We start from the raw sequence: 27846 nt of genomic DNA, 5'->3' as shown, positions 1-27846 counted from the left end.
CCACTGTTCCAAAATGGCAATGATTGAATGGTGAGGATGGAAAGAGAGGTCTGTGAACATGGGAGTGGAAGCCAGCCCAGGGCACCCATGAAGCAATACTGGCTGTGGACCTTGGAGCCAGCACAGGGACATAGTAGCAGGGGCATCTGCACTGCAAGAGGTCAATGCCCAAGCCTGGTGAAGAAACTGAGCCCTTGGCCAGAAAGAGACTGATTCAGGAAGTGTCTGGGTAGAAGTGCCACTCCACTTGTAACCTGGTACTCTGTATCAACCAAGCCACCTAGTTGTACGAAAAGAAATAATGGAAAAAGTAGGTATGAAGCTAAGTTGTGAAAATTAAATGCCATACAAAGACATTTGTCTTTCATCCTAGAGGTAACAACAGCAAGCCACATGAGATAATTGTGCAGAATGCCGATATGAATCAGACATGTGACTTAGGAATATTACTTGTTCTGCTTCACACACACTAATTGTGTAACCCTGGACAAATCACTTAAAATCTTAAGGCTCAGTTTCTACATCTGTATAACGGGAGAAAGAATACCTATAAGTTGCTTACCATTTTAGGAATGAGAAGGGAAAGGAGGGAGAAAATCAACACAATTTCAAAAAACTCTTCACACAAATATAGATCTAAATAAATATTAATTGTTCATGAAAAGAATGCACCAATAGAATAAAGATAATAGTACTACAAGTTAATTTATTTATTCAGTGCCACACCAATCAAACCAAAGAATTACTTCATAGAGCTAGAAAAAACAATAATAAGAAAAGAAAAATCAAGAGAATCAATTAAAAAAAAAAAAAAGGTGTGAAGGAAGGGGGTCTTAAAGTGCTAGACCTCATTGTATATTACAAACTAGTAATCATTATGAGTAAGATATAGAATCGCTGATCAGTGGAATGGATATACAGAAGCAAACAGGTACTGCTTAGTATTTGATAAACCCAAAGAAGTTAGCTACTGGGGGCAAGGACAATTTGACAAAAAGTTCTAGAAAAACTGGAAAAAAGATTTATAGAAATTAGGAATTAGGGATAGGCTAATACTCTCATACTGTATACCAAAGTAAGCTCAAAATAGGTAGAGGTTTAGATACAAAGGGTGATATTCTAAGCAAATCAAGGTATTATGGAAGTAATTACCAGTCAGACATATGGATAGGGGAAGTTTATGACTAAGTAAAAGAAGTTCACGGGAAATAAAATGGATAATTTTGATTACATAAAATTTAAACAGTTTTGCAAATACAAAGTCAAAGAAGCCAAAATTAGAAGAAAAGTAGGAAACTAAACAATTTTTGCAGCAAGTTTTTCTGATAAAAACTTCTCATTTCTCAAATATATAAAGAACTGAAACAAATTGATAAAAATCTCATTGCTCAAATATGTAAGGAACTGAATCAAATTGATAAAAATAGAACACGTTTTCCAATTGATAAGTGGTCAAAGGATAGGACTAGGCAATATTCAGAGGAAGAAATCAAAACTATCATAAGTCATATGAAAAATGCTCTAAATCACCAATATTTAGAGCAATACAAATTAAAACAAGTCTGAGGTACCACCTCATACTCATTAGCAAAGATTACAGAAAAGGAAAATGACAAATGGTAGCAGGGACATGGGAAAATAATACACTAATGCATTATTGGTAAATGTAAAATAATCTAACAATTCTAGAGAACAATTTGAAATTTGCCTAAAGGGCTATAAAACCGTGCATACCAATACTGCTGCTAGGTCTATGCCCCAAAGAAAGGGAACAAAAAAGGAACAGGAGCCAAACGTACAAAAAGATTAAAGCACTCTTTTTGTGATAGCAAAGAATTGGAAAGTGATGGGATGTTCATCAACAGGGGAATGGCTAAACAAGTTATGGTTTGTAGACATCATGGAATAATACTGTTGTACTGTAAGAATTAAGGGGATGGTTTCAAAAAAAAGTGGGAAAACCTATATAAATGGATGCAGAGTCATGTGAACAATCTTACACAGTAAAAGCAAAACTATTAAGAAAAAAAAAACTTTTAAAGACTTAGTAAACTGATCAACACAATAATGAACCACAGAGAACTAATGGACTCAGAGTGCAGATTAAGGCATTTCCCTCCCCCTTTATTTTTCTTGTTTTTTTCCTAATGAGGAAATGTTTTGTACGGCTGTATGTGGACAATGACATTTTATTTCTTGCCTTCTCAGTTAGGTAAGAGAGAGTAGAGAAAAAGAATATAAAACTTAAATTATAGATTCCCTCCCAGGCATGATTATCACCAAAATCTCAGCATTGAAATATTCCTGGCACAGGGCAGCTAGGGAGAGGCAGGGGATAGAGCTCCAGCCCTGAAGTCAGGAGAACCTGAGTTCAAATCTTGTCTTAGACACTTAACACTTCCTAGCTGTGTGACCCTGGGCAAGTCATTTAACCCCAATTGCCTCCGGGGGAAGGGGGAAGAATATTCCTGACATGTTATGAAATATTATTGTTCTATAAAAAACAATCAGCAGGATGATTTCAGAGAGGCCTGGAGAGACTTACATGAACTGATGCTGAGTGAAATGAGCAGAACCAGGAGATCATTATATGCAGAAACAACAAGATTATATGATGATCAATTCTGATGGATGTGGCTTTCTTCAACAATGAGATGATTCAGCTCTGTTCCAATGGTCTTCTGATGGAGAGCTATTTGCATCCAGAAAGAGGATTGTGGGAACTGAATATAATTCACAATGTAGTACTTGTCACTCTTTTTGTTGTTGTTTGCTTGCATTTTATTTTCTTTCTCATTTTTCCTTTTTGATCTGATTTTTCTTGTGCAGCATAACTGTATAAATATGTATACATATATTTGATTTAACATATTTAACATGTTTAATATGTGTTAAATTACTTGCCATCTAGGGGAGGGGGTGAGGAGAAGGGGGGAGAAATTTGGATTTTGCAAGGCTCAATATTGAAAAAGTATCCATGCATGTTTTGAAAATAAAAAGCTTTAATTTAAAAAAATAAAAAGCTTTAATAAAAAAGAAATATTCCTATATGCAATCACCAAGTTTTACCAATTCATAATTGTTGATAAATATCTGTCTTAGGACCCAAAGAGTAATATTAATGGACTACTGTCCACCAAAGCTATTCTAGTATTTCCTCATAATGTAAAGGTGATTGGAGTTTCTGAAGGCTATGATAGCACAGTACTATGGAAGATTCTAAGATGGAGAAAAAGCTTCCAGTACACTTTTGACAAGCAAGGAGCTGTCAGGTGTAGACTTCTGGGCCTAGGGTCAAGAAGACATGAATTCAAATCAGGTCTCACTAGCTGTGTGATTCTGGATAAGTCATTTAACCAATTTGTCTTAATCACTGAATAAGAAAATGGCAAACCACTCTAGTATCTTTGCCAAGAATTCCCCATACAGGGTCTTCATGAAGAGTTGGACATTACTGAATAATTGAACAACAGCATTCTTGGCAATGAATTATCTGTTTTCTTATTAGACAAGCTAAATATGGAAAGATTCCTCTTCAGTAGGCTGGTCACCAGATGATAAATTATTTGACAAAGGCAATCCATAAAACAAAGAAAAATACAAAAGGATCATTGTTTTTGTTGCACAAATTTATTAAGGGTGACTAAGTGGTAGAAAAGGGGGCAAATGGTGCTAAAATCACATTAACTATTAGATAACTTGGGTTAACTGAATAGTTTCTATGATAAAGGTAAGAAACTGGTTCAGGGAACAATAAAAGGACATACTACATAAAGGAAATGAATGATACTAATCTCAAAACTCTCATCATAAATTAAATCAGAAGACAAAAGGAAGTTGCAGTAAAATTGAAAGATGGCTCATAGGTTCTCCTCAGGGAAGCAAATAAATTGTTTGAAAAGTTGGTTTTATCATGTGTCCCAAGGCAACAAGAAATACTGAATAGAGCACTTGGTCTCTTTGTAGTGCAATGTTTGTGATAAGCCTCTGTAAAAAGATCACCGTTATGATAAGGACCCAGTCAAGGAATCAGAAACTGAGTGGATGCCCATCAGTTGGAGAAGGGCTGAATAAGGTATGGTATATGAATGTTATTGTTCTTATAAGAAACGACCAGAAGGATGATTTCAAAGAGGCCTGGAGAGACTTTCATGAGCTGATGATAAGTGAAGTGGAACTAGGAGATCGTTATATACAGAAACAGCAAGATTATATGATGATCAATCTGATGGATGTGTCTCTTTTCAACAATGAGGTGATCCAGGTCAATTCCAATAGACTTGTAAGGAAGAGAGCCATCTGCATCCAGAGAGAAGATTGAGTGGGGATTGAGTGTGGATAACAACATAGTATTTTCACCTTTTTTGTTATTGTTTTCTTGGGTTGTGTGTGTGTGTGTGTGTATGTGTGTGTGTGTGTGTGTGTGTGTGTGTGTGTGTGTGTGTGTAGCATGATAATTGTGGAAATATGTTTAGAATATTTAACATATTGGTTTACTTGCTGATTAGGGGAGGAGGGAAGTGGGGAGGGAGGGAGAAAAAATATACAAGGTTTTGTAAGGGTGAGTATTGAAAACTATCTTTGCATATATTTTCAAAAGTAAAAAGCTATTATTAAAAAAAAAAAAAAAGATGACTCAGTGTGCCCTATGTGTGCAACTGTTATGTAGTGTATGTACCAACATCTATTTTGCAGACAAATAAAATTCAAACTCATTAAAACCTACCAAAAATTGCGTAGCTGAATATGCTATGACAATGCTAACAGAAACCTAGAGGAAGATGGATGACATAAAATGTTGGAAAGTATGGCTGAGAATAACAAAATCTATCTGGAGGAATAAAAGGTTAATAATTTCAAAGGAAATCATGAAAAAACGAGGGGAAGGAAAATACATTCTTAAACTATACCATAAAGCAGTAAAAATCAGAACTCTTTGTTACTGGTTAAAACAACAACAATAACAAAAACAGAAGAGTTGACTGGGTGTGGTAGCACATGTCTAAAAATCCCTACTATGAGGAATGACTGAAGTTGCAAGACTGAGTTCAGGAGCTCCAAGCTGTAAAAAGGCTAGCACCATGTTAAGTCCAACACCAATATGATGGGGAGGAGGGGAGACGTAGGTACCTAATGAGGAATAAACCAGTCCAAGTTAGAAAAATGGAGCAGAAGGAGAAAGGGCTCACATGAACTGGTGCAGAGTTGTTTCAGGTGTGCCTGACTCATCATAATTCCTATATATAAAGGAATGCAATTTTGAAAGACTTAGGAACAATGATCAATGCAATGACCAGTTAGTACGCCAGAAGAATGATGATGAATTATGATTCCTACCTCTTGGCATAAAGGAAATAGACTAAAAATGAGGAAAGACATATTATAAGATACATTGTGTAGTTTTGTGGTGTGACCATACTTATTATAAGGGAAAGCTATCTTTTCTGGGGGGGGAGAAAGGAGGTTTGAAAGTGAGGAGCAGTACTACTAAAAAAAGAAGAAAAAGGAAAAAAGTGTTAATATACCATAGTAAAAATAGAGAATAAAAAGGTCAGAAGGGGAACAGACAAGAGTTTCGTAACTACCATGTTAAATTAAAAATATACTTTTTTTTTTTTTTTTTTGGTTGAGGCAAATGGGTTAAGTGACTTGCCCAGGGTCACACAGCTAGGAAGTGTTAAGTGTCTCAGACCACATTTGAACTCAGATCCTCTTGACTTCAGGGCTGGTGTTCTATCCACTGTGTCATCTTGGCTGCCCCTTTAAAAATATGTGTGTGTGTGTGTGTGTGTGTGTGTGTGTGTGTGTGTGTGTGTGTATACTTTTAAGAAAACATAAGCTGAACACAGTTTCTTATGCATTCTTCTTTCTATTATACTTATACATAGAAATGTTTGTAGATTTTTTCTAATTCATAATAATAATAGAAAAATTTTTTAAAGAAAAAGGAAAAAATATTTGGCTGAATCTACAATAATTTTTTAGATGTCCTTTCCCCTAACAGTCTGTCAATTGTACTTCCTATGTGACAGACATTGCACTAAAAACTGGGAATATAAAGATTTAAAAAAAAAAAAAGTCCCTGCTGTTAAGGAGCTTATAACCCAAAAAAGGGAGACAACATGAAAACAAGTATGTACAATCAAGATCTATAAAATAAATTTAAAATAATTCACACAGGGAGGGTTCCAGAATTAAGAGAATCAGAAAAGGCTTCCGGTAGGTGGCGAGATTTTAGCTGGGACTCTAAGTAAGCCAATAGGTGAAGATGAGGAAAAAGAACAGTAGGAGTCCAATGTCAATGAATCACAAATTTAACTTATCTGAGGGAAAAATTAATTCATTTTTCTTTATATTGCCAAAAGCTAGTATAGTGCTTGGCACACAAAATAAACATTTAATGCTTGCTGACTGGTACAAGCAGAGTTGGGTGGGACATGCTTGACATAGTAAGCATGGAATAACTAATGTGTGTTTTTTTTTCACGGCTTTAAATTCTTAAGAGCTTAAAAATTATTTATTTAATTCTTATAACAACCATGTGATGTAGGTACTAAAAGTATTACTGTTATTAAAAGTATTATTATTTTCATTTTGTTATTAACTTCACACTGAAGAAAGGACTCTAGAAATTGTGACATCCTCAAGGGAAAATCATTAATTTCTCAGAACTCTAAGCAACTAAATCTACAAATTACAGAAAAAGTATCCACCTGCAGTGGTTGAAGGAGTTTCCTTCAGCTTCATGAGTCCCTTATAACCAAAGAAATTACAACTCCAGTCCCCTAACCCTATTATAGGAAAATAAACAAACAAAAAAAACAAAAATGAGGCTTGAGAAATGTTGAGTTATCCAGTGTTATATGTCTAGTAAAGTGTAGGAGGCAAGATTTAAATTCAGATTTTCTTGATTTCCAAGACTAGTGTTCCTTTCACTATACTGTTTAACAGCTGCTTTTAAAATTTGCAGATAAGGAAAATTTGGACTACTACAATATGTTATATGCCAAAAAAGTCAAAATTCAAAAAGTTAAAATAGGCAATATTCAGTGATATACCAATCAAACTACCAAAAAATTACTTTATACATATATAATATAATCTATAATATATAATATGCTCTATTTTATAAATATATAATAACAAAATTCATCTGGAAAAGCAAAAGGAATATCTAGGGAAGTAACAAGAGAAAAAAAACACCAAGGAAGGTGGCCTAGCTACACCAGACCTAAAACTATATATTATTATAAAGTGGTAGTCATCAAAACCCTTTGGTACTGACTAAAAAAAACTGAGGGGTGGATCAGTGTAATTGTATTACAAGGTACACATGGCATAAAGTCAATGACTATGGTAATCTACTGTTTGACAAATCCAAAGATTCCAGCTTCTAGAATAAAAACTCACTATTTGACAAAAATTGCCTGGAAAACTGGAAAAAAAGTATTGCAGAAACAAGACATAGACCAACATCTCCCACCTTATATCAAGATAAGATCAAAACAAATTCATGATTTAGACATAAAAGATAATATTATAAGCAAAGAGAGCTCGTGATAGTTTATCTGTCAGATCTTTGGAGAAAAAGAGAAATTTATGGCCAAAGAAGAAATAGAGAACATTTGAAATCCAAAAGTGGTGTAATTTTTATTACAATAAATTAAAACGTTTCCCCACAAACAAAACCAATGCACTCAAGGTTAGAAGGGAAGCAGAAAGGTTGTGAGGAGGGGGAGGATTTTAAGCCAGTCTTTCTGATAAGGGCCTCGTTTTTTAAAATATAGAGAAAATTGAGTAAAATAAGAATATAAGTCATTTCCCAATTGATAAATGGTCAAAGGATATGGAAAATTTTCAGATGAAGAAATTAAACCCATTTATATTCATATGAAAAAATGTTCTAAATCATTACTGATTAGAGAAATGCAAACTAAAATAACTCTGAGATAGCCTCTCACACCTATCAGAATGGCTAAGATGACAGGAAAAGAAAATGATAAATGTTGGATGGGATGTAGGAAAACTGGGACACAAATGTAGCTGGCTGAGTTGTGAACTAATCCAGTCATTCTGGAGAGTAATTTGGAACTATGCCCAAAGGCCTCTCAAACTACGCATACCCTTTGATTCAGCAAGTGTCTCTACTGGGCTTATATCCCAAAGAGATCATAAAAGAGAGAAAAGGACTCCTATGTACAAAAATGTTTGCAGCAGCTCTTTTTGTTGTGGCAAGGAAGTGGAAATTAAATCGATGCCTATCAATTGGGGAATGGTTGACTAAATTATGCTATATGAATGTTATGGAATATTTCTGTAAGAAATGATCAGTAGGATGAATTCAGAAAGGCCTGGAGAGACTTACATGAACTGATGATGAGTAAAGTGAACAGAACCAAGAAACAGTTGTACACAGTAACAGCAAAACTGTGTGATGATGATCAACTACAATAGACTTAGCTCTTCTCAGAAATACAATGATCCAAGACAATTCCAATAGCCTTAGGCTAGAGAATGCCATTGGTATCCAGAGAGAGAGACCCATGGAGCCTGAAGGCAGATCAAAACATAATATTTTCAGACCAGCCCTGAAGTAAGGAGGACTTTTTCTTTCACAACATAACTAATATGGAAATTGTTTAAAATGATTGCCTATATATAGGTTAAAAATAATTAAGACTATAAAGTTAAAAAATTAGTAGATCAATTTATTAGATATTTTTATTGGAAAGGATCCTACAGTCAACTGCCTCACTCTAGAGTTCAGGAAACTAAGGCTAAGAATAATTTAAATGATTTGACAATGTTCATAGAAATAAATGACAAAGCTGAGGTATGAACCCAAGTTTGCTGAATCCAGATTCTTTCCAATGCACTATACTGCAATTTATTAAATCAAAATGATTAGGGGCCAATGTAACACTTGGGTTGGGGAAAAAAAAAAAAAAACACCTACATAATTCAATTCAACAAACATTTATTTAGGTCCTATTATGTGTCAAGGCAAGATGTAGTGTAATATGCAGGAGGGAGATCTTGGAATCAGAAAGTCAATCAATAAATATTTATTAAGTGATTACTGACATGGTATGATGTGGGGTTTGGCATCAAACGATATAGTTTGAGGACCAAAATGATGTAAGATGATATAGATATCAGATAATGGAAGGCATCAAAAGCTGAGGTTCAGTCATGTGAAGAATTCAAGGCAAAAAGTAGATTTATTGAGGAGAGTAAGTTACAGACAAAATGAAGGGATGCAACAGACACCAGGAATGGTAAATATGAAATAGAGGGGAGAGCATATGAAAGACAAGTTCCTCAGTGGAACTCACAATTACTCAGTAGAAAGGGAGTACCGTATCTTAGTTGGCAGACTAAATCTAAAAGATTGAGTTAGCTGTAAAGAAGAGAAGTGGGTCTGGAAAGCACAGTAGAGTTTGGGGAGATATCAAACAGCATGGGGATAGAAGGGTAAGGAGAAAGATACCATGAGGTGAAGTGCCACGGTGGACTGATCCAGAGGAAGGCAGCAGCCATGGGATGACCCATAAGTAGATTTTATAGGGAAAAATTAACTTCTGGAACATGACAGGAATTTCTGACAGGGCATGGCAATGTGACTGCTGGAGACCTCTACAGAAGAGTTGTCATAACCGGGATTTCAGAGTGGACAACCTCCCCACAGGGTGAGACCATGAAGCTAAACTAGCAGAGCTTTCTCACTACCTGCCTCAGGGATGATTCCTCTACTAACCACAGCTTACATAGAAGATCTCAGCCCTAACAATATGTCAGATATTGTGCTAAATGCTGAGGATGCAAAAAGAAGCAAAAGACAATCCTTGCCCTCAAGGAATTCACAATCCAAAGCAATACACATATACAAAAAAGAAACAGAATAAATAGGAAATAGTTAACAAAGGGAAGGCACTAGGATTAAGAGGAGTTGGTGGGGAAAGGTTTCCTGTGGCAAACAGAATTTTAGCTGAGACTTGAAGGAAGCCAGGGAAGCCGAGAGGAGGAAAAGCATTTTAGAAACTAGGAGCAGTCAATGAAAATGTCCAGAGTAAAGAAATGAAATTTTTTGTTTGTGAATAGCAAGGAGGTCAGTGTTACTGAACTGAAATATGAGTATATGGTAAGGAATATAATATAACATGACTAGAAAAATAGGAGGACAGAGGAGGAAGGTTGGTTATGAAGAGTTTAGAACCTCAGAGAATTCTGTATTTGATCCTAGAGCAGTGGAGTTTACTGACTAGGCTAAACTCCACGAGAAGCCATGATCAGACCTACATTTTAGGAAAATCACTTTGGTAACTAAATGGAGGATGGATTGCATGGAGTAGGGAGAGAACTGAAGCAGGCTGATCCACCAGCCTACTATTACAAAAGTGTGAGGTGATATGAGGGACTGTACCGGAGTAGTGGCTGTATGAAAGGAGAAAAGGCAGCATGTTGGAGAGATGTTGCAAAGCTGAAATTACAGATGTTACAACAGATTAGGTATAGGGAGGGGGCAAAGAGTAGAAGACACCAGCTAGGTTCTGAGTCTGAGGAATTGGGGAATATAGTGTTAGTTTTAACAGAGGCAGAGAAAGTTAGAAGTATGAAAGGGTATAGGAGGAAAAATAATTGATTTCCATTTTGGACACATCGAGTTTAAAATGTCTACTAACGTTGTCATATGGAATGGGAGGAGGATCAGATACTTGGAATAATTATGGGGATACAAAAAAACAGAAAATGAAAATATCCATAGAAACTTAGTCTACTGGACATCCATGTTTGAGCTGTCTGAGAGACAGCTGGAGATGTGATCCTGGAAATCATCTGAGAGACATGGGTTGGATATGTGGATATGAGAATCATCAGCACAGAGATAATAATTAAATTTGCTGATAAGATCACCAAGTGAAGAAAGTTCAGAACAGAACACTGGAATTCCTATAGTTTGAGTATGTGGCTTGGCTGACAATTTAGCAAAACTGAATGAGAAGTCAGTCAAATAGATAAAATGTAAACTATGAATGATGTTCCAAAAATTAACAAGAAGAGGGTGATCAACAATGTCAAGAGCAGCAGGGAAGTCAAGAAGAATGAAGACTGAGAAAAGGCCATTGGATTTGGAAATTAAAAGGAAGTTTAAAAATCACTAATAACAGAGTAGAATGGTGAAGTCAGACGTCAGAATGTAAGATGTAAAGAAGAGAGTTCAGAGTAGAAAAAGGGTTGCACCTATTGTAGGCTGACTCCTTTAGGAGTCTGCCCCCAAAGGCAGAAGGAAAAAAAAAAAAAAAACCCTTGGGTTCTAATACTACTTCTGATATACACTTAGCAATGCAACCCTAGACAAGTATCTCTACCTCTTGCAGCTGTGGTTTCTTCATTAGTATAATTGTGAGTGCCCTTAAGTCAAGTCCCCAAAGCTTTAAGTTAGAGAAGAGTTGTTGATAATTTAATTCAATACACAAGTATTGAACTATACAATAAGTAAAGAATCCTTTTCAACATAAAATCTTTTCTTAATCTTAATGCCTTCTAAAATTATCCCCAATTTATCCTCTATCTTGTTTGTACTTAGTTGTTTATTTGTGGCTTTCATTCTTTTTGTAAGAAAGGTTTATTATTATTGCCTTTCTTTGTATCCCTGGTGCAGAGCACAATGCCTACCACAAAACAGGCATTTAATAAATGTTTATTTTTATTTTTATTTTTTCCCTGAGGCTGGGGTTAAGTGACTTGCCCAGGGTCACACAGCTAGGAAGTGTTAAGTGTCTGAGACCACATTTGAACTCGGGTCCTCCTGAATTCAGGGCTGGTGCTCTATTCACTGTGTCACCTAGCTGCCTCTAATAAATGTTTATTAACTGACTATAACAGGTATTATACTAGGTGCTTTAGGATACAAAGATAAAAATGAACAGTTCCTAAACTCAAAGAAGTCTATATTCTTCTGAGGCTGGAGGTAGTGGGACCAGGTGTAATGGAGATTGAGATAGGGGAGATAATGTATACATAAGTACATGGAAAATAAATACTAAGTAATTTTGGGAAAGGATATACAAGTTGAGGCACTAAAAAAACTATAAGGAGTGGTCTGCAAAAGCTTCCTCGAGAGGTTATACTTATTAAGCCTTGAAAAAGGTTATAAATTTCAAGAGAAGGTTAAGGGGGGGAAAGCATTTCAAGAAGGGAAGAAAGTCTTTGTTTGAAGCAGAAGTGATAAAACAGAGGACAACAAATAAGCCAGTTTGTCTGGACCACATAAGGCATGAAGACAGGTAATAATAAAATAAATCTGTAAGGATTATAGATTTAGAATGGGAGGAAAGGACTTTAAGGGTCATCTAGTCTAATAACCACATTTTCTTTTCTTTTTTAAAAAATTTAATAGTAGGGGTAGCTAGGTGGCATAGTGGATAGAGCATCAGCCCTGAAATCAGGAGGCCTTGGGTTCAAATTTGCCCTCAGACACAATACTGACCTAGGCAAGTCACTTAATCCCAATTGCCTCAGCAAAATAAAAATAAAATAAAATTTAGTAGTATTTTTTTCAATAACATGTAAAAATAGTTTTCATCATACATTTCTGTAAGATTTTAAATTCCAAATTTTTTCTCGCTCCTTTCCTTCCCTTCCCCCTCAAGACAGCAAGCTTGATATAGGTTTTACAAATACAGTACTTTTAAACATTAACATATTAGTCAAGTTGGAGGAAACAAAAGAGAAAAACTACAACATAGAAAAACAAAAGGGAAAATAGTATGCTTTGACTGCATTCAGTTTCCATAATTCTTTCTCTGCATGTAGATGGCATTTTCTTTTTCTTTTTTATTTATTTATTTGTTTTTTTAATTATAACTTTTTATTGACAGAACATATGCCTGGGTAATTTTTTACATTATCCCTTGCACTCACTTCTGTTCCGACTTTTCCTTTTCATCCCTCCACTCCCTTCTCCTAGATGGCAGTCAGTTTTATATATGTTAAATATGTTATAGTATATCCTAGATACAATATATATATGCAGAACAGAACAGTTCTCCTGTTGCACAGGGAGAATTGGATTCAGAAGGTAAAAATAATCTGGGATGAAAAACAAAAATGCAAACAGTTTACACTCATTTCCCAGTGTTCCTTTTCTGGATGTAGCTGATTCTGATCAATTGGAACTGAATTAGATCTTCTCTTTGTCGAAGATATCCACTTCCAGTGGATGGCATTTTCTATCACTGTTTACCGGAACTGTTTTGGATCACCACATTGCTGAGAAGAACTAATTAAGTCTATCACACAATCTTGCTGATACTGGGTACAATGTTCTCATGGTTCTGCTCACTTCATTCATCATCAGTTCATGTTGGAAGTCCAAGATTTTCTGAAATCAGCCTGCTGCTCATCATTTCTTATAGAACAATAACATTCCATTACATTCAAATGTCACAACTTATTCAGCCATTCCTCAACTGTTGGGCATCCACTCAAATTTCCAATTCCTTTTCACCACAAAAAAAAACTGCTACAGACATTTTTCACCTGTGAATCTTTTTCTGGTTTTTGTGACCTTTTTGGGATACAGGCCCAGTACTGACACTGCTGGATCAAAGAATATGCACAGTTTGATAAACCTTTGGGAATAGTTCCAAATTGCTCTCCAGAATGGCTGAATAACAGTTCACAACTCTACCAGCAATGCACTGGAATCCCAATTTTCCCACATCCCCTCCAACATTATTTATCATTTTCTTTTCTTGACATCTTAACCATTCTGTGTGAGATGCTACCAAAGAGTTGTTTTAATTTGCATTTCTCTAATCAATAATGATTTAGAAACATTTTTTCATATGATCTTAGATGACTAATTTCTTCATTTGAAAATTGTTCATATCTTTTGACCATTTATTAACTGAGGAATGATTTTTGTATTCTTATAAATTTGTCTCAGTTCTCTCTATATTTTAGAAATGAGGCCCTTTATCAGAAAGATTGGCTGTAAGAATTGTTTCCCAGATTTCTGCTTCCTTTCTAATCTTGGCTGCATTGGTTTTGTTTGTACAAAACCTTTTAAATTTAATGTAATCAAAATTATCCATTTTGCCTTACAAATATTCTCTATTTCTTTTTTAGTCATAAATTTCTCTTTTCTCCAAAGATCTGATAGGTAAACCATCTCTTGCTCCACTAATTTGTAATCACATTTTAAAGACAAGGGAATGAGGCCCAGTTAAGTGATTCAACAGAAGTTACACATGAAATCAAATGCAGAGCTGGGATTAAAAACTATTCCTGACTCCCAATACAATTCTCCAATATATCAAGCAGTCATTTTGAAAGTTTTTAAATGCTAACAATACAGTATTTTACCTTAAAAGGCTAAACCGGTAATAATAATTTCTTTTTTTTCCAATAGTATTTTATTTTTCCAACCACATGTAAAGATAGTTTTTAACACCCATTTCTGTATGATTCCTAGTTCCAAACCTTTTCTCCCTCTTTCCCTTCCCTTTCCCCTCCCAAAACAGCAAGCAGTTCAATACAGGTTATGAACAAAAGAAGAGAAAAAAAAAAACATGAGAAAGAAAAAGAAAAAAAAAAAAAAGTGAAAATAGCATGTTTCAATCCACATTCAGTCTCCATAGATGGCATTTTCCATTCCAAGTCTGCTAATACTTTCTAAAAGTACAGATTTATCACATTTTCTTGTTCAGGAATATCAACTGGCTTGGAGAAAAGGGAAAGATAAGAAGACCAATTAGAAGGCTACTACAGTAGACTAGTAAAAGATCAAAAGGGTCAGACCTTGAGTGGCAGCCATGTGAGTAGAGAAAGGGATGGATGCAAATAATATTGCAGAAGTAGAATTAACAAGATTTTGGCAATTAATTACATATGAGAGAGAGGGAAGAATACATGATCTCAAGATTGAAAACTTGGATGACTAAAAGGATGTTGATAACCTTCAAGAGAAATAGGGAAATTAATAAGAGAAATGGATTTTGAAGGAAAAATAACAAATTAAATTTGATTTGTCAACAATACATCCAGGTGGAGATATACAGCAGAGTCGATAATATTGAACTGAAGACCAAGAGAGAGAAGAAAGAAGGATGTTTATTTAGAAATCATATGCATAGATATGAAAATTGAACCATAGAAACTGATCACCAAGAGAAAGCAAGGGGACAGTGGGGGAGAGAAGAGAAGGAGGCCTAGAACAGGACTCTGAAGCTACATTGATGATGATCCAACAAAAGAAACAGAGAAGTGCTCAAGTAGGTAGGAGAGAATGAGTGTCTGAGGAGAGTGGTCAACAATGCAAAAACAAAAAAGTTGCAGAGCAAACAAAAAAGATAAACAAAGGACATATGTGGAACTGTCTATATTAATATAAAATTGTAGTTCTGTATTAACATGAAAGGCACTGTGCTTAGAATTGAAAATAAAAAGAAAAAAATAAAATAAAACAGTCCCTGCTCACAAAGAATTTACATTCTACTAGGGACTGGATACAAGCTCGCAAATAGTAAAAAGAGATCACTAACAACTGTGGGAGACAGAAAAGGTACAAGCAGTAAATGAGGAAAATATGGTCAAATCAAAAAGCATTTATCAAGGATCTATTTGTGTAACAGTGCTAAAGCACTAAGTACTATGTCCTGAGATTAAAAAGGCAAAAGCAATCCTTACCTTCAAGTACCTTACAATGTAATGAAAACATGTAAATAGCTATATAAAAACAAGATTTTATATATATATATATAGGATAAATTGAAGATTATCACACTGGAAAGACACTAGTATTAAGGGGGACTTGGCAAAAATTTTTTGCAGAAGGTAGGATTTTAATTGAGAGGCAGAGGTGAGGAAGGAGATCACTCTAGGCATGGGGGACAGTCAAAATGCAGAGTCAGAAAATGAAATGTTTTGCCTAAGATCATTGAACTGTAGAATACATAAGGGGCAGGGGAGGGAAATAAAGTATAAGAAGAGTGGGAAGTTAGGGAAAAGCAGGTTATGAAAAGTTTTAAAAACCCAAACAGGATTTTATAATTGATCCTGAAGGTCATAGACACTGGAGTTGAGTTTATGGAGTAGAGAAGTAACATGGGTCACACTGAACTTTATAAAGAACAATGTGATAATTAAAAAGAAGATGGGCTGGAGTAGGATGAGATTTGAGGAAGGGAGACCTACCAGCAATTTATTTCAATAGTCAGGATAGTCTTAGTGTCAAAGAACAGAACGGGATGTACATGAGCATTGCAATGAAGGTAGAATTAGTAGGACTTGGATGTGCAGGGTGAGAGAATGAGAAATAAGAGTACCTATGTGGCCAGTCTAGGCAACTGGAAGAATAGCAGTATCCTTAGTAATAATAAGTTAGGAAGTGGTAAGGATTTGGTTGGAAAGATCATGAGTTCAGTTTTGGACATGCTGAGTTTAAGATGGGACTTTATGGCACTTTAAGGTTAAGATGTCCATCCAGTAGGGCTGAGAATCATCTACATAGATGATATTTGAATCCATAGGAGCTGATGAAATGAGTAAGAAAAATAGTATGAAGGGAAAAGAGAAGAGGGGCCAGGTCAGAATCTGAGAGAGAATGCCTTGAGGCATTTAATTTCTTAGCAGGTGGGGTAGTGGGGCACAACCAAGATTAAGATCCAGCCAAGAAGACAGAAAATAAATACTTAATACAAATAGGAGATAGTGTCTTGGAGAAGAGAGTAATCAATAGTGTCAAATGTTGCAGGGAAGTCAAGAAGGATAGACTAAAAAAAGATCATCAGATTTGAAAAATAAGAGATCACAGGTTGCTCTGGAGAGAGAGCAGTTTCAATTGGATAATAAAGTCAGAAGCCAAAGTAAAGAGAGTCAAGTGTGAGGAAAGGAAATTAAGGCATCAATTGTAGACGGCCATGAATATGAATATAATAGAATGATAACAGTCTGGGATAGACAACAACAGTCAAATGAGGACTTTTTGAGAAGGGAGGAGACATAGGAATGTTTGTAAGCAGCAAGGAAGCAGCCAGTGGACAGGGGAAAATGAAGATTAATGAATGATGAAAATAGAGGGGTCATTTTGCTGGAGAAGATGTAGTGGAATGGAAATGTATAATTTGTGCATACAGAGGACTTATCCTTGGCTAAAAGAGACCTCTGTCTCTTCAAGTTACACTGAGATGGAGAAGGCATCTGACTGTTGTAAAATGGGGGGGAAGATAAAAATCTCCCTATATGGCATCAAGTTTTTTCTTCATTGTTCTCAGCTTTGGAGGAGGGGGGAGAACGATGGAAAAGTTTATGTTGAGTGGGTTAGTGAATCTATTACGAAGTTTAGTTTAAAGGATTGCCATTGCAGCAAGGACTATGTAATACAAACTTATGGTGGGCCCAGTCAGTGGGCTTTCATGATTTTTTTCCAGTTTTATTTAGAAGCCAATGAAATTGGGATGATAGGAGTAATTTAAGGCTAAGTGAGTCTTGGCAGGCAAAGAATGCCAAGGGGGTAAGAAGGAAAGAGATTGAAAAGAAGATATAGAATTCAACTGATTCACCAAGAGATTGGGGAAGGGGAGGGGAGGGGAGGAGAGTGTGGTCCCACAGAGATCATAGCCTGGGAAAGAACTTAGTTCTGGAGGAACTGGAGAATACAGGAAGGTTATCGTTTACTTGTTGATTTTACTAATAATTAGCAATGTCCCCCAATTTAATTAGCTACTTAGAAAGTAGGTTTTCCTTCATTAACCTTCTAGTAGAGATTGGATGATCATTTGTAAGAGATTTCAATTTCAATTTTTGAGCAGATACAAGTCCAAATGATGTGACTTTGATCTGGGTCTCTGATTTTACCATTCCAATCTATTCCAAAGGGTCTTTGTGACCCAGGCTTTATAGGTAACTCCCTCACCACTACTCTCAGGACCAGAAGTAATTTTTAGATGTGGGAGCTCAAAGTTCTAGACCAGGCAGCCTGAGTGTGAAAGATTAACCTGAGGGAAAGGTGGTGAGCTTGAGCCAGAAACCCTCTGGGCATTGAGAAAGAATCTAAGATGGAACTTCTAGGAATTATAAACAGTCTCTAAATAGCCAGACCTAGAAATCTTGTCCCCTCAAGAAATTCCTTCTCAGAAGCAGAAAGCTGGGAGTTTTTTACAGCTAGTGTATCTGATAAAGCCCTCATTTCTAAAATATATAAAGAACTGTACAAAATTATAATACAAGCCATTCCCCAATTGATAAATGGTCAAAGAATATGAACAATTTTCAGATAAAGAAATTAAAGCCATCTATATTCATATGAAAAAATGCTCTAAATCACTACTGATTAGAGAAATGCAAATTAAAATAACTCTTGAGCTACCACTACACAATTCTTAGATTGGCTAAGATTACAAGAAAAGAAAATGATAAATGTTGGAAGGGATGTGGGAAAACTGGAACACTAATACATTGTTGGTAGATATGTGAACTTTTATGACCATTCTGGAGAGCAATTTGGAACTGTGCCCAAAGGACTATCACAATATGCATATGCTTTGATCCAGCAGTGTTTCTACTGGGCCTGTATCCCAAAGATCATAAAAGACAAAAAAGGACCTACATGTGCAAAAATATTTGTAATAGCAAAAGTGGCAAAGAACTGGAAAATGAGTAGATATCTATTAAGTGAGGAATGGCTGAATGGAATATTATTGTTCTATAAGAAACAATGAATGGGATGATTTTAGAAAGTCCTAGAAAGATTTACATGAATTGATATTAAGTGAAGCAAGAAGAACCAGGAAAACATTATATACAGCAATAGTAAGATTTTGTGATAATCAACTATGACAGACTTGGTTCTTCCCAGTGGTTCAGTGATAAAAGGCAATTCCAATAAACTTTGAATGGAAAACATCATCCACATCCAGTGAGAGAACTACTACGGACACTGAATGTAAATCAATACATACTATGTTCATTTTTTTTCCTATTTCTTCTGGGAGTTTTTTTTTTTTCCTCTTGTGGTTTTTCCCTTTTGTTCTGACTTTTCTCTCCTAACATGATTCATAAGGAATTATGTTTTTCAAAAAAAAAAAAAAAAAAAAAAAATAACATTTATAAGAAAGAAAGAAGGAGAAGGGGGAGAGGAAAGGAGGAAAGAAAGGAAGGAAGAAAGGAAGGGAGAGAAAGAGAAAAAGAAAGGAAGGAAGGAAGGAAGAAAGGAAGGAAGGAAGGAAAGAAAAGAAAAGAAAATTCCTTCCCAGGACTAGGTTCTTCTGATAGTTCCCCCCTCCTTCCAATTTTTTTTTCTTCTCCTATTTCACAATTTCTTCCCCTTCCCCTCTCCTTTCTGTTTTTTATCTCTCCTTTCCAATTTTCTTATCTCTCTCTTTTTCTCAAATACCCTTGTGTTTCTCTGTGTGTCTCTCTTTACACCACAAAATCAAACATGGCTCTGGAATCAGAGACTTGAATTCAACTCCTATCTGTCATGCACTACTTATGTGACCCTGGGCAAACATCACTTCCCCTGCCTCTGTCTGCAAATCTATAATCCATTTACATGTAATACACTGTTATACTACTTTGTTTTCTCTTTGGTAAATTAAGTGGATTGGACTAACTGGCTTCTGAGATTCTTTCCAGCTTTCTAGATCTTTGATGCCCCAATAGTTTTGACTGTGCTTCTAATCTCTGGGCCAACCTATGTTTGATGACCTGCAGGTATACATATAAATTTGTTAACTGTTTCTGTGCTTACACTGGATATGTCGATACAGAGTAGAAAGTAAATTGAATGAAACCAATGATGTTCAGTCATTTTTCAGTTTTCATGGAAAAGATACAAGAGTAGTTTGCCATTTCCTTCTCCAGCTCATTTTACAGATGAGGAAACTGAAGCAAACAGGGTGAAATGACTCCCCTAGAGTCACACAGCTACTAAGTATCTGAGGCTGGATTTGAACTTAAGGTGATTCTTCCTGACTCTGGGGCTGGCACTCTTGTCTATTGTGCCACGTAAATGCCCCAGGTAGGAAACTAGCTCCCAGTGATAACAGACTTTCTTGGATTAGAAGGCCCCTGGCATTTTTCTTTTCTTTTCTTTTAGCTGTGTCTAACAATCACATCCTATGTGAAATTCAGTTTCATCATGTATAAAATAAGATCTGAACTAAAATACCCTCTCCAAGGTCCCTCAGAGTTATAAAATGTTATAATTCCATTCCCTTACAAGAACTTTCCGTTCCAGATAGATTGGCCTACTCTCACCATGTGCTTTCTCATCTTTGTTGATGCTGCTTCCTCAGCCCAGAATGCCCTATGCCTTCTTCTTTTTATATACAAATCTTTCCCCTTCAACTCAGATCCTATTTCCACTAAAAAGTCTTCTTTGACTACTGCAGAATACAGTGGTTCATCCTTATAAATGTTGGCACTTATCACTCATTTGCATTTCATTATATGCCTTCTTATAACATGTAATATTGTGAATTAACATTTTACATGTTTATATTTTTTACATACACGTGTACGTGTGTGTGGATTCTATTGTAGCTACCTTGAAAACAAGGATCTTTTGTTATGTTTTTTCATATTCCTCACAAGATTTGGTGCAATAGAATGTATACAACGGATTGTCAATAAATATCTCTTAAATGAATGAGATAATAGCTAAATTGGGACACTTATGAGTAGTGTTTACATAAGCAAAAGGGGGGAGAGGAATATTTAAAGTGAAGGAAACAATATAAGCAAAATAGGCAGTAATGAACGTTGTGTGGTTAAGAGACACTAGAAAGGATTGATTGGAGTGGAGGATTCACACAAGAAGAGCAAGAGGTAAATCTGCAAAGAAAATGTTTGGGCTTTAATATAAGGATTTTACTATTCTACCTTCCTTATTTTCATTAGTTCCATCTTTTAGGTTTCTTTGATTATTTTTTCTAAAATGTATGTTTCCAATCCTTTTAACTGCTGGAATAACCTGTTTCTCCATATGCCAAATCATATATTCTTTGTCACTTAAGTACAATGTAATTTCCTAAAAGTTCAACAGTATTTACTAATAATTAATGCAATATTTACTAAATCCAAAATAAAACATATTCTCTTTCCAGCAAAGAGAGCTGAATTGTTTTTTTTAAAAAAATTCTTTTAAAAAAACTTTTATCCTATACATTGAAAATAATTATATAGAATTAGATTGTATTTGTGGGTTATGATATACACCAATTTGGAGATCATCCATACCAATGAGATCCACTTAAGTAACTCTCTAACCATAGAAATTAATACTTAGTACTTAAAGAAATCAGGCAGCACTCCAAATACAGAGGCTCAGTCTTTTATCTAATTTTTGATGGCAAATGTTAAGTATGATTAGCTGAGGCAACTCAGAGATAGACTATATGGAAGTCAAGAAGACTCATCCTCCTGAATTCAAAACTGGCCTCACAACACTTTGTGTGACCCTGAGCAAGTCATTTAACCCCAATTGCCTCAGCCAAAAAAAAAAAAAAAAAAAAAAAAAAAAAAAAAATATATATATATATATATATATATAATTATAAATTTAAAATTTTTTAAAAAAGAAGTAAAAGACTATATTGATTAACATAGGTAGAAACCAGGGGAGATTGTGGGATTCTACCTTAATTCATAATTATCCACGAAGCTGAAGTAAGCTAAATGTTTTAGCTGAATCTTTTACATTTATTTAGTATCACTTTCATTAATTTTATGTGTAATAACAATCAACTAAAAGAAGTCAATAAAAAAATAAATGTGTATTCCAAATTGCCTGTCAATTGAGATAGTACCTCATATTATTACTATGTATGTATGTATATATATATATATATATATATATATATATTTTTTTTTTTTTGTATATATATATACACACACACACACACAGTCTTTTCAATTATATTGTAAACACCTTAAAGTCAAGAAAAGCATGGAAAAAGCATTAGCTTATGTTGTAGGACTTTAGAACTAGAAGGAACTTTGGTGATCTAGTCCAATTCCCTCACTTCACAGATAAAGAAACCTTCAAGTTCTTCGAGTCAAAAGACTGGCACTCATAAAATTTAGAGTTCCTCCAATACTGCACCAAAAACACCATTTTTCACACCTTAGAAGGCAGTCAAATACCACCAATGTTTCACATAGAACTCCTTTTCCTATGTGCATCTAAATTACTCTGGTTTTTAATCTTGACTCAAACTACATAATCCATAACATAGTATGCATATATTTATAAATAATGTGTGTGTATGTGCGCACGCATGTGCTTTTAACAATTTATTTTCTAAGTACTTCTCTATTATTAGTATTAGTCAAAAGATCTGGGTTCAAGGTCTCACTCTGCTACTAACTGCTTAGGTGACCTAGTCATGTCAACTTTATCTCAGGGCCTCAGTTTCCTTGCCGTAAAATTAAAGAACTGACTAAGCTATTCTTCAGCTCTGAATGTCCATGATTCTATAATGAAGAAGCAGGCTTTATTCCTCTTCGCATCCCACTCTAGCAATGAGAGTTGACATATATTAGGTGTTCAATATACATTTATTTACTGAACACATAAAATGAAAACACACCAATGAATTTAATCCAAATGGAAATAGGTCTCATTTTCAGCAGATACATGTGTACACACACACACATATATACATATGTATATAGAGAGAATAGCAAATTAGTAACTATAGTTCTATAGACTTTTGTGACTTAAAAGAAAAATAGCAATGAGGATACCATCTTTAGGGAAGAATGCATTATTTTCAGATGATAAAAATTCTTTTTATTAGACCGTCTAAATTATAATGAAAGCCTGGCAATGCAGGTAATATATTGAAACAAGGAGCTACAAAAAAGTACTCTGAAAATGTCACAAGGATTTCTCGGTAGTGATTTAAAAACCTCAGCTGACACTAATACATATCTTTACTCATTTGACCCTTTGATAACATTTGGCCATAACAATGGCCTTATCTATAAATAAACAACCTAAGGGTCCACCCAAAGAAAAAGATGTTCAGCAGTTCCTTATTCCCAACTTCCTTTAACACTGAGTTTTTACCAGGGATAGAGACTATCTCATCTCTAATTTACCCTCCGATAGCTAGTTTGTTCACAATGGTTTGCATGCAGTCTCGATCAGACTAGGAGCTCCCAGAGAGTGGGGACTCTTGTTTCTTTGTATCCTACTCTTAGCAAAGCGCCTGGTACATGGTGAGTGCTTAATATATCCTAACTGATGCACATTAAAAAAAAAAAAGTCTCTCAAGAATTGTAACAAACTAAATTGATGTATATATCCACATCATCAGCATATCAGCCCTGCTCATTTACAAAGGGATTTGTGAATCAGACCTGCCTGTTTCAGTATGGGAAGGGGCCCCTTAGGTAGTTGTAGCTACTATGTTAGAAGTACGCATAAATAGCATGAATGTGTGTACTTCACTAAACACAAGTACGTCTGGGCTTAACCCAACTGCACGAAGTGAACGCGATCACCTGCATGGAGATACAATGTGGCTGTCACAGATGCCCTGCCGGCCACGTCTGTATGTTGACATAGAACTCTGGGAGTCTTCTTCCCGGACCCACGTACAGACCGCGGGCTCTTGGGACGAGCGTGGGTGAGGGGCTGTCTAGACACCTGTGTCACCTGGGGAGGGCACCGAGGGCCACCTGTACACCCGGGGGAAGGGCCAGGGGCCCTGACACGGAAATGTTCCCCATCCGGGCTGCTGTGGGGGAGCGGGAAGGAGCCCGCAGGGAGGAGTCACGGGTGGCTGAAGACACCAGAGTGGGGGCCGGGGCAAGATGCGGGGTTAGGGAGCCTGAGCTGGGGCAGCGCCCACCGGCCGCCCCAGCCCGACCTTGCCCCGGCCCCGGGACCAGCGATTTCCATAACTACGTCTTCGGAGACTGCCTCCAGGAATGCCCCCGCACTCCCCGGTCCAGGGCCCGGGCCGGGGTGAGAGGGGGAGGGGGAGGGAGGCCGCCAGCCCGGGCTCCGGGGCTTTCGGTTTCCGGCCCCGGCGCTCTCACAACAACACAACCCAACACCCAGAGACACCATAACAAAGGCGGCGACGGCAGCGGCGGTAACCCCAGGGTGCGGGGAGGGCGGCGGGTCCGGCAGCCGCACGCCCGTCGGGCGCGGGGCAGGGCCCCCACGCCCCCCGTCCGGGCCCGGGCAGCCCCGAGGCGGGCAGCCGGCGGGGAGGAGGGGGAGGGGGGCGATTAGAGGTGCTACTCACTCTCATCAGGCAACTGGTCGAGCTCCGCCATCTTGAATGAGCCGCGCCGCTTTTTCAAAGGCTGCCCGCCGCGGTGCATTGTGGGGCGGAAAGAGCCTTTGCGAGGGAGGTTCGAATGCGGGAGCTCACTCGCTCTCCCGCTCGCCCTCTCCCTCCCTCCCTCCCCGGGCTCCCTCGGCTCGCGGCCTGGCCCGCGCGCGCGGGGACACCCCGGCGCTGCGCAGAGGCCGCGCAGGCGGGCGCGCGGGGGCTCGCGCCAGCCCGGGGAAAGGAAGAGGGGGAGGGAGCTGGAAAGCGGAGCCCGCGGCGCTAGCCCGCCAGCCGGCCCAGGGCCGAGGTGTCCCGGAGCCCCCTCAACCCGGCCCCACGCTGCAGCTGCGGGCGCAGCTAGAGAATCGGGAGGTGGCGGAGAGAGGGAAGAAGGGTAGCAAAAGGGAACAGACCTGGCGGCCTGGGGCCGAGGATGCCCCACTACAAGTCTACGTTTCTGTGCAGGTGGCCTGGCCTGCTTGGGACCTCCCCCATTTACACCGCCCGCCCCACTCCTCCCCTGGCAGCTAAGCCTGATCCTGTTTACGCCTCAACTTCCTCCAGCTCGCCTCCCCTCCCCCCCACGGGATAGGGCCGGAGAAGGAGGGAGGGAGGGAGGAGATGACGGCTCCGGTGACACCCGGATGGCTCTGGCTTTGTAGCTGCAAGCCCCGGTGTCTCCTAAATGACAGGTGGCCCGAAGCGCTTCCTGCCCCCAACGGTGCGCACCTCCTCCCCTATCGGCGCTCTTAAAGAGCACGGGATCGAGACTCGGGCGTCTGCGTGTGAGAGCTGGCGCCGGTCCAGGCTACCTGTGCGATCTTCCGCGGGCCGGCCTCGGATTTATCTTGAAAACCGGCGTAGAGCCAAATAGGGGGTCTAACCAAGAAATCCGGGAACTTGTGTTTGTTTCCAGTGTTTTGATAACTTTCAGTATAACTGGTTTCCTTTGTAACATTTTATTTTCTGCAATAAATTTCTTTTTCTTCTCACCTTTCTATATAATTGGTTTCGTTTGTAACATATGCAATAATATTTTTTTCTTGGAAACTTTCAATATAATTGATTTCTTTCATAACATTTTATTTTATGCAATAAGTTCACCCCCCCTTGGAAACTGAATGATTGATGCCCATCAACTGGGGAATAATTAAATTAAAATAATTAAATCAGATTAAGTTAAATTAATAAATTAAATTATTATACTATTTGGACAATAAGAAATATTGAGCAGGATGGTTTCAGAAAAATCTATGAAGACATATGAACTGATGCAAATTGAATTGAATAAAACAAGAACATTGTACACAGTAACAACAATATTGAAATAATGATCAACTGTGAAAGAGCTACTCTGATCAATACGTTAAGCAAGGACAGTTGGAAAGAATTTATGTTGAAAAATGCTACCCCGTTCCAGAGAGAAACTGATGGTTTCTAAGTGCAAACTGAAGCATATTATTTTTCACTTTCTTTTTCTTGTTTTCTTGGATTTTTTTTCTCCAACATGGCTGATACAGAAATGTTTTGCATGACTTCACATATATAATGAGTGTTATATTGCTTACCTTCTCTAGGGACGTGTGAGGGGTTGGGGGAAGGACTTTGAAGGATTTGAGAGAATTTTGTACTTTTTTTTAAATGTATGTTAAAAATAATTTTATTATTAAAATAAATGTAAATAAAATTTAAAAATAATAGCTTTTTATTTTCAAAATACATGCAAAGATAGTTTTGCAAAACCCTATGTTCCAAATTTTTCTCCCTTCTTTCCCCCCTTCCCCCTCCCCTAGGCAGCAAGTAATCCACTAAAGGTTAAATGTTTGCAATTCTTCTAAACATATTTCCACATTTATCATGCTGCACAAGAAAAATCTAATCAAAAAGGGAAAAAATTAAGAAAAAAAAAGTAAAAATACAATTGTGTTCCATATTCAGTCCTCATAGTCCTCCCTTTGGATGGAGATGACTCTCTCCATCACAAGTCTATTAGAATTGACCTGAATCACCTCATTGTTAAAAAAGAACCAAGTCCACCAGAATTGATATCACATAATCTTGTTGCTGTGTACAATGTTCTCTTATTTCTCTTTGTGTACAGTGTTCTCACTTCACTCAGCATCAGTTCATTTAAGTCTCTCTGGGCCTTTCTGAAATCAGTCTGTTCATCATTTCTTATAGAACAATATTATTCCATTACATTCATATACATAATTTATATATTCAAATGTATGTATATAACTTATAATGTACATAACTTATTCAGCTATTCTCCAACTAGTGGGCATCCACTCAATTTCCAGTTCCTTGCCACTACAAAAAGGACTGCTAAAAACATTTTGCACATGTAGGTCTTTTCCCCTTTTTTATGATCCCTTTGATATACAGACCCAATAGAGACATTGCTGGGTATGCACAGTTTGATAGGTCTTGGGCATAATTTTAAACTGCTTTCCAGAATAGTTGGATCTACCAACAATGTATTAGTGTCCCAGTTTTCCCACACCCACCAGCATATATCATTATCTTTTCCTGTCATCTTAGTAACTCTGAGAAGTGTGTGGTGGTACCTCCAAGTTGTCAATTTGCATTTCTCTGATCAATAGTGATTTAGAGCATTTTTTCATATGACCAGAAATGGTTTTAATTTTTTTTGTCTGTATATTTATGTCCTTTAGCCATTTATCAACTGGAGAATGACTTGTGTTCTCATAAATTTGAGTCAATTCTCTACGTAAAAAAAAATTGATTTAGGGGCAGGTAAGTGACTCGGTGGATAGAGCACCAGCCCTGAAGTCAGGAGGACCTGAGTTCAAATTTGGCCTCAAACACTTAACACTTCCTAGTTGTGTGACTTGAACAAGTCACTTAACCCCAATTGCTTGGGGGGGGGGGGGGAGAAAAAATGATTTAAAATTGTTTAACATGTTATTTGAGAAGAGGGTCACCATTTTTACCCAGTTGCCAAGGGAGTCCAACACACATAAAAAAAGGTTAAGAATACTTGGGCTATATAATACTTAAGGTCTTCTAAAATTTTAATTCCTAAGATTCTAAAACAATTAAAATGAATAGCAAATGCTGACTTTTAAAAATTTTTAAATCAATTTTTGTTGATTTTTTTGTTTCTTAAATCACCATAGTTATCCCAAGTATCTTTCTTTCTCCTCTTTCCAGAGAGCTATCCTGTATAGTAAATAGTATATTTTTGCAGAAGGAAAAAAGAAGTTAGTATAACTGAACAATATGTTGAAAAAGTCCAAAAACATGTGTAATAGCCACTACAAAGGGGTGTTTTCTCATATTTCTTCATAAAGCTGGCTTGATTTTGATATTTTTATTACATTTACTTTTTATTTTTTTGGTCCTTTGCTTTTTTCCATTTACACTATTGTAGTTATTACCTGTATTGCTTTCTTATTGACCTACTTCACTTTGCATCAGTTCGTAGCTCTTTCTTTGCTTCTCTATACAGCACAGTAATAATTACATTCATATACCACAATTTCTTAAGTCACTCCCCAGATTATGAGTGAAAATTCAAAAT

At 37.0% G+C, this 27846-nt stretch overlaps 1 protein-coding gene across 4 annotated transcripts in view; it reads right to left on the bottom strand.

Moving 5' to 3' along the window:
* The window catches only part of LIN9 (lin-9 DREAM MuvB core complex component), a 79815-nt gene extending 55081 nt beyond the window's left edge, over positions 1–24734 (bottom strand). Inside the window, exon 1 of one of the 4 annotated variants that reach the window (XM_074262609.1) lies at positions 24713–24734. Coding sequence is in view for 2 of the 4 variants with exons in the window: in XM_074262607.1 (XP_074118708.1) it covers positions 24270–24348 (79 nt within the window). In the remaining 2 variants the exon portion in view is untranslated. Of the gene's footprint in view, positions 1–2545; positions 2834–24269; positions 24417–24712 lie in introns of those variants that run through there. The other 3 variants (XM_074262607.1, XM_074262606.1, XM_074262608.1) reach the window with 3 other exon arrangements.
* Between the last annotated feature and the right edge of the window lie 3112 nt (positions 24735–27846).

This window comes from Sminthopsis crassicaudata, chromosome 4 (genome assembly GCF_048593235.1).
Source record: "Sminthopsis crassicaudata isolate SCR6 chromosome 4, ASM4859323v1, whole genome shotgun sequence".
NCBI classification, from domain to species: Eukaryota; Metazoa; Chordata; class Mammalia; order Dasyuromorphia; family Dasyuridae; genus Sminthopsis; species Sminthopsis crassicaudata.
Note: the sequence above shows the minus strand (reverse complement) of the source record. Positions and strands in the feature narration are given on the sequence as shown.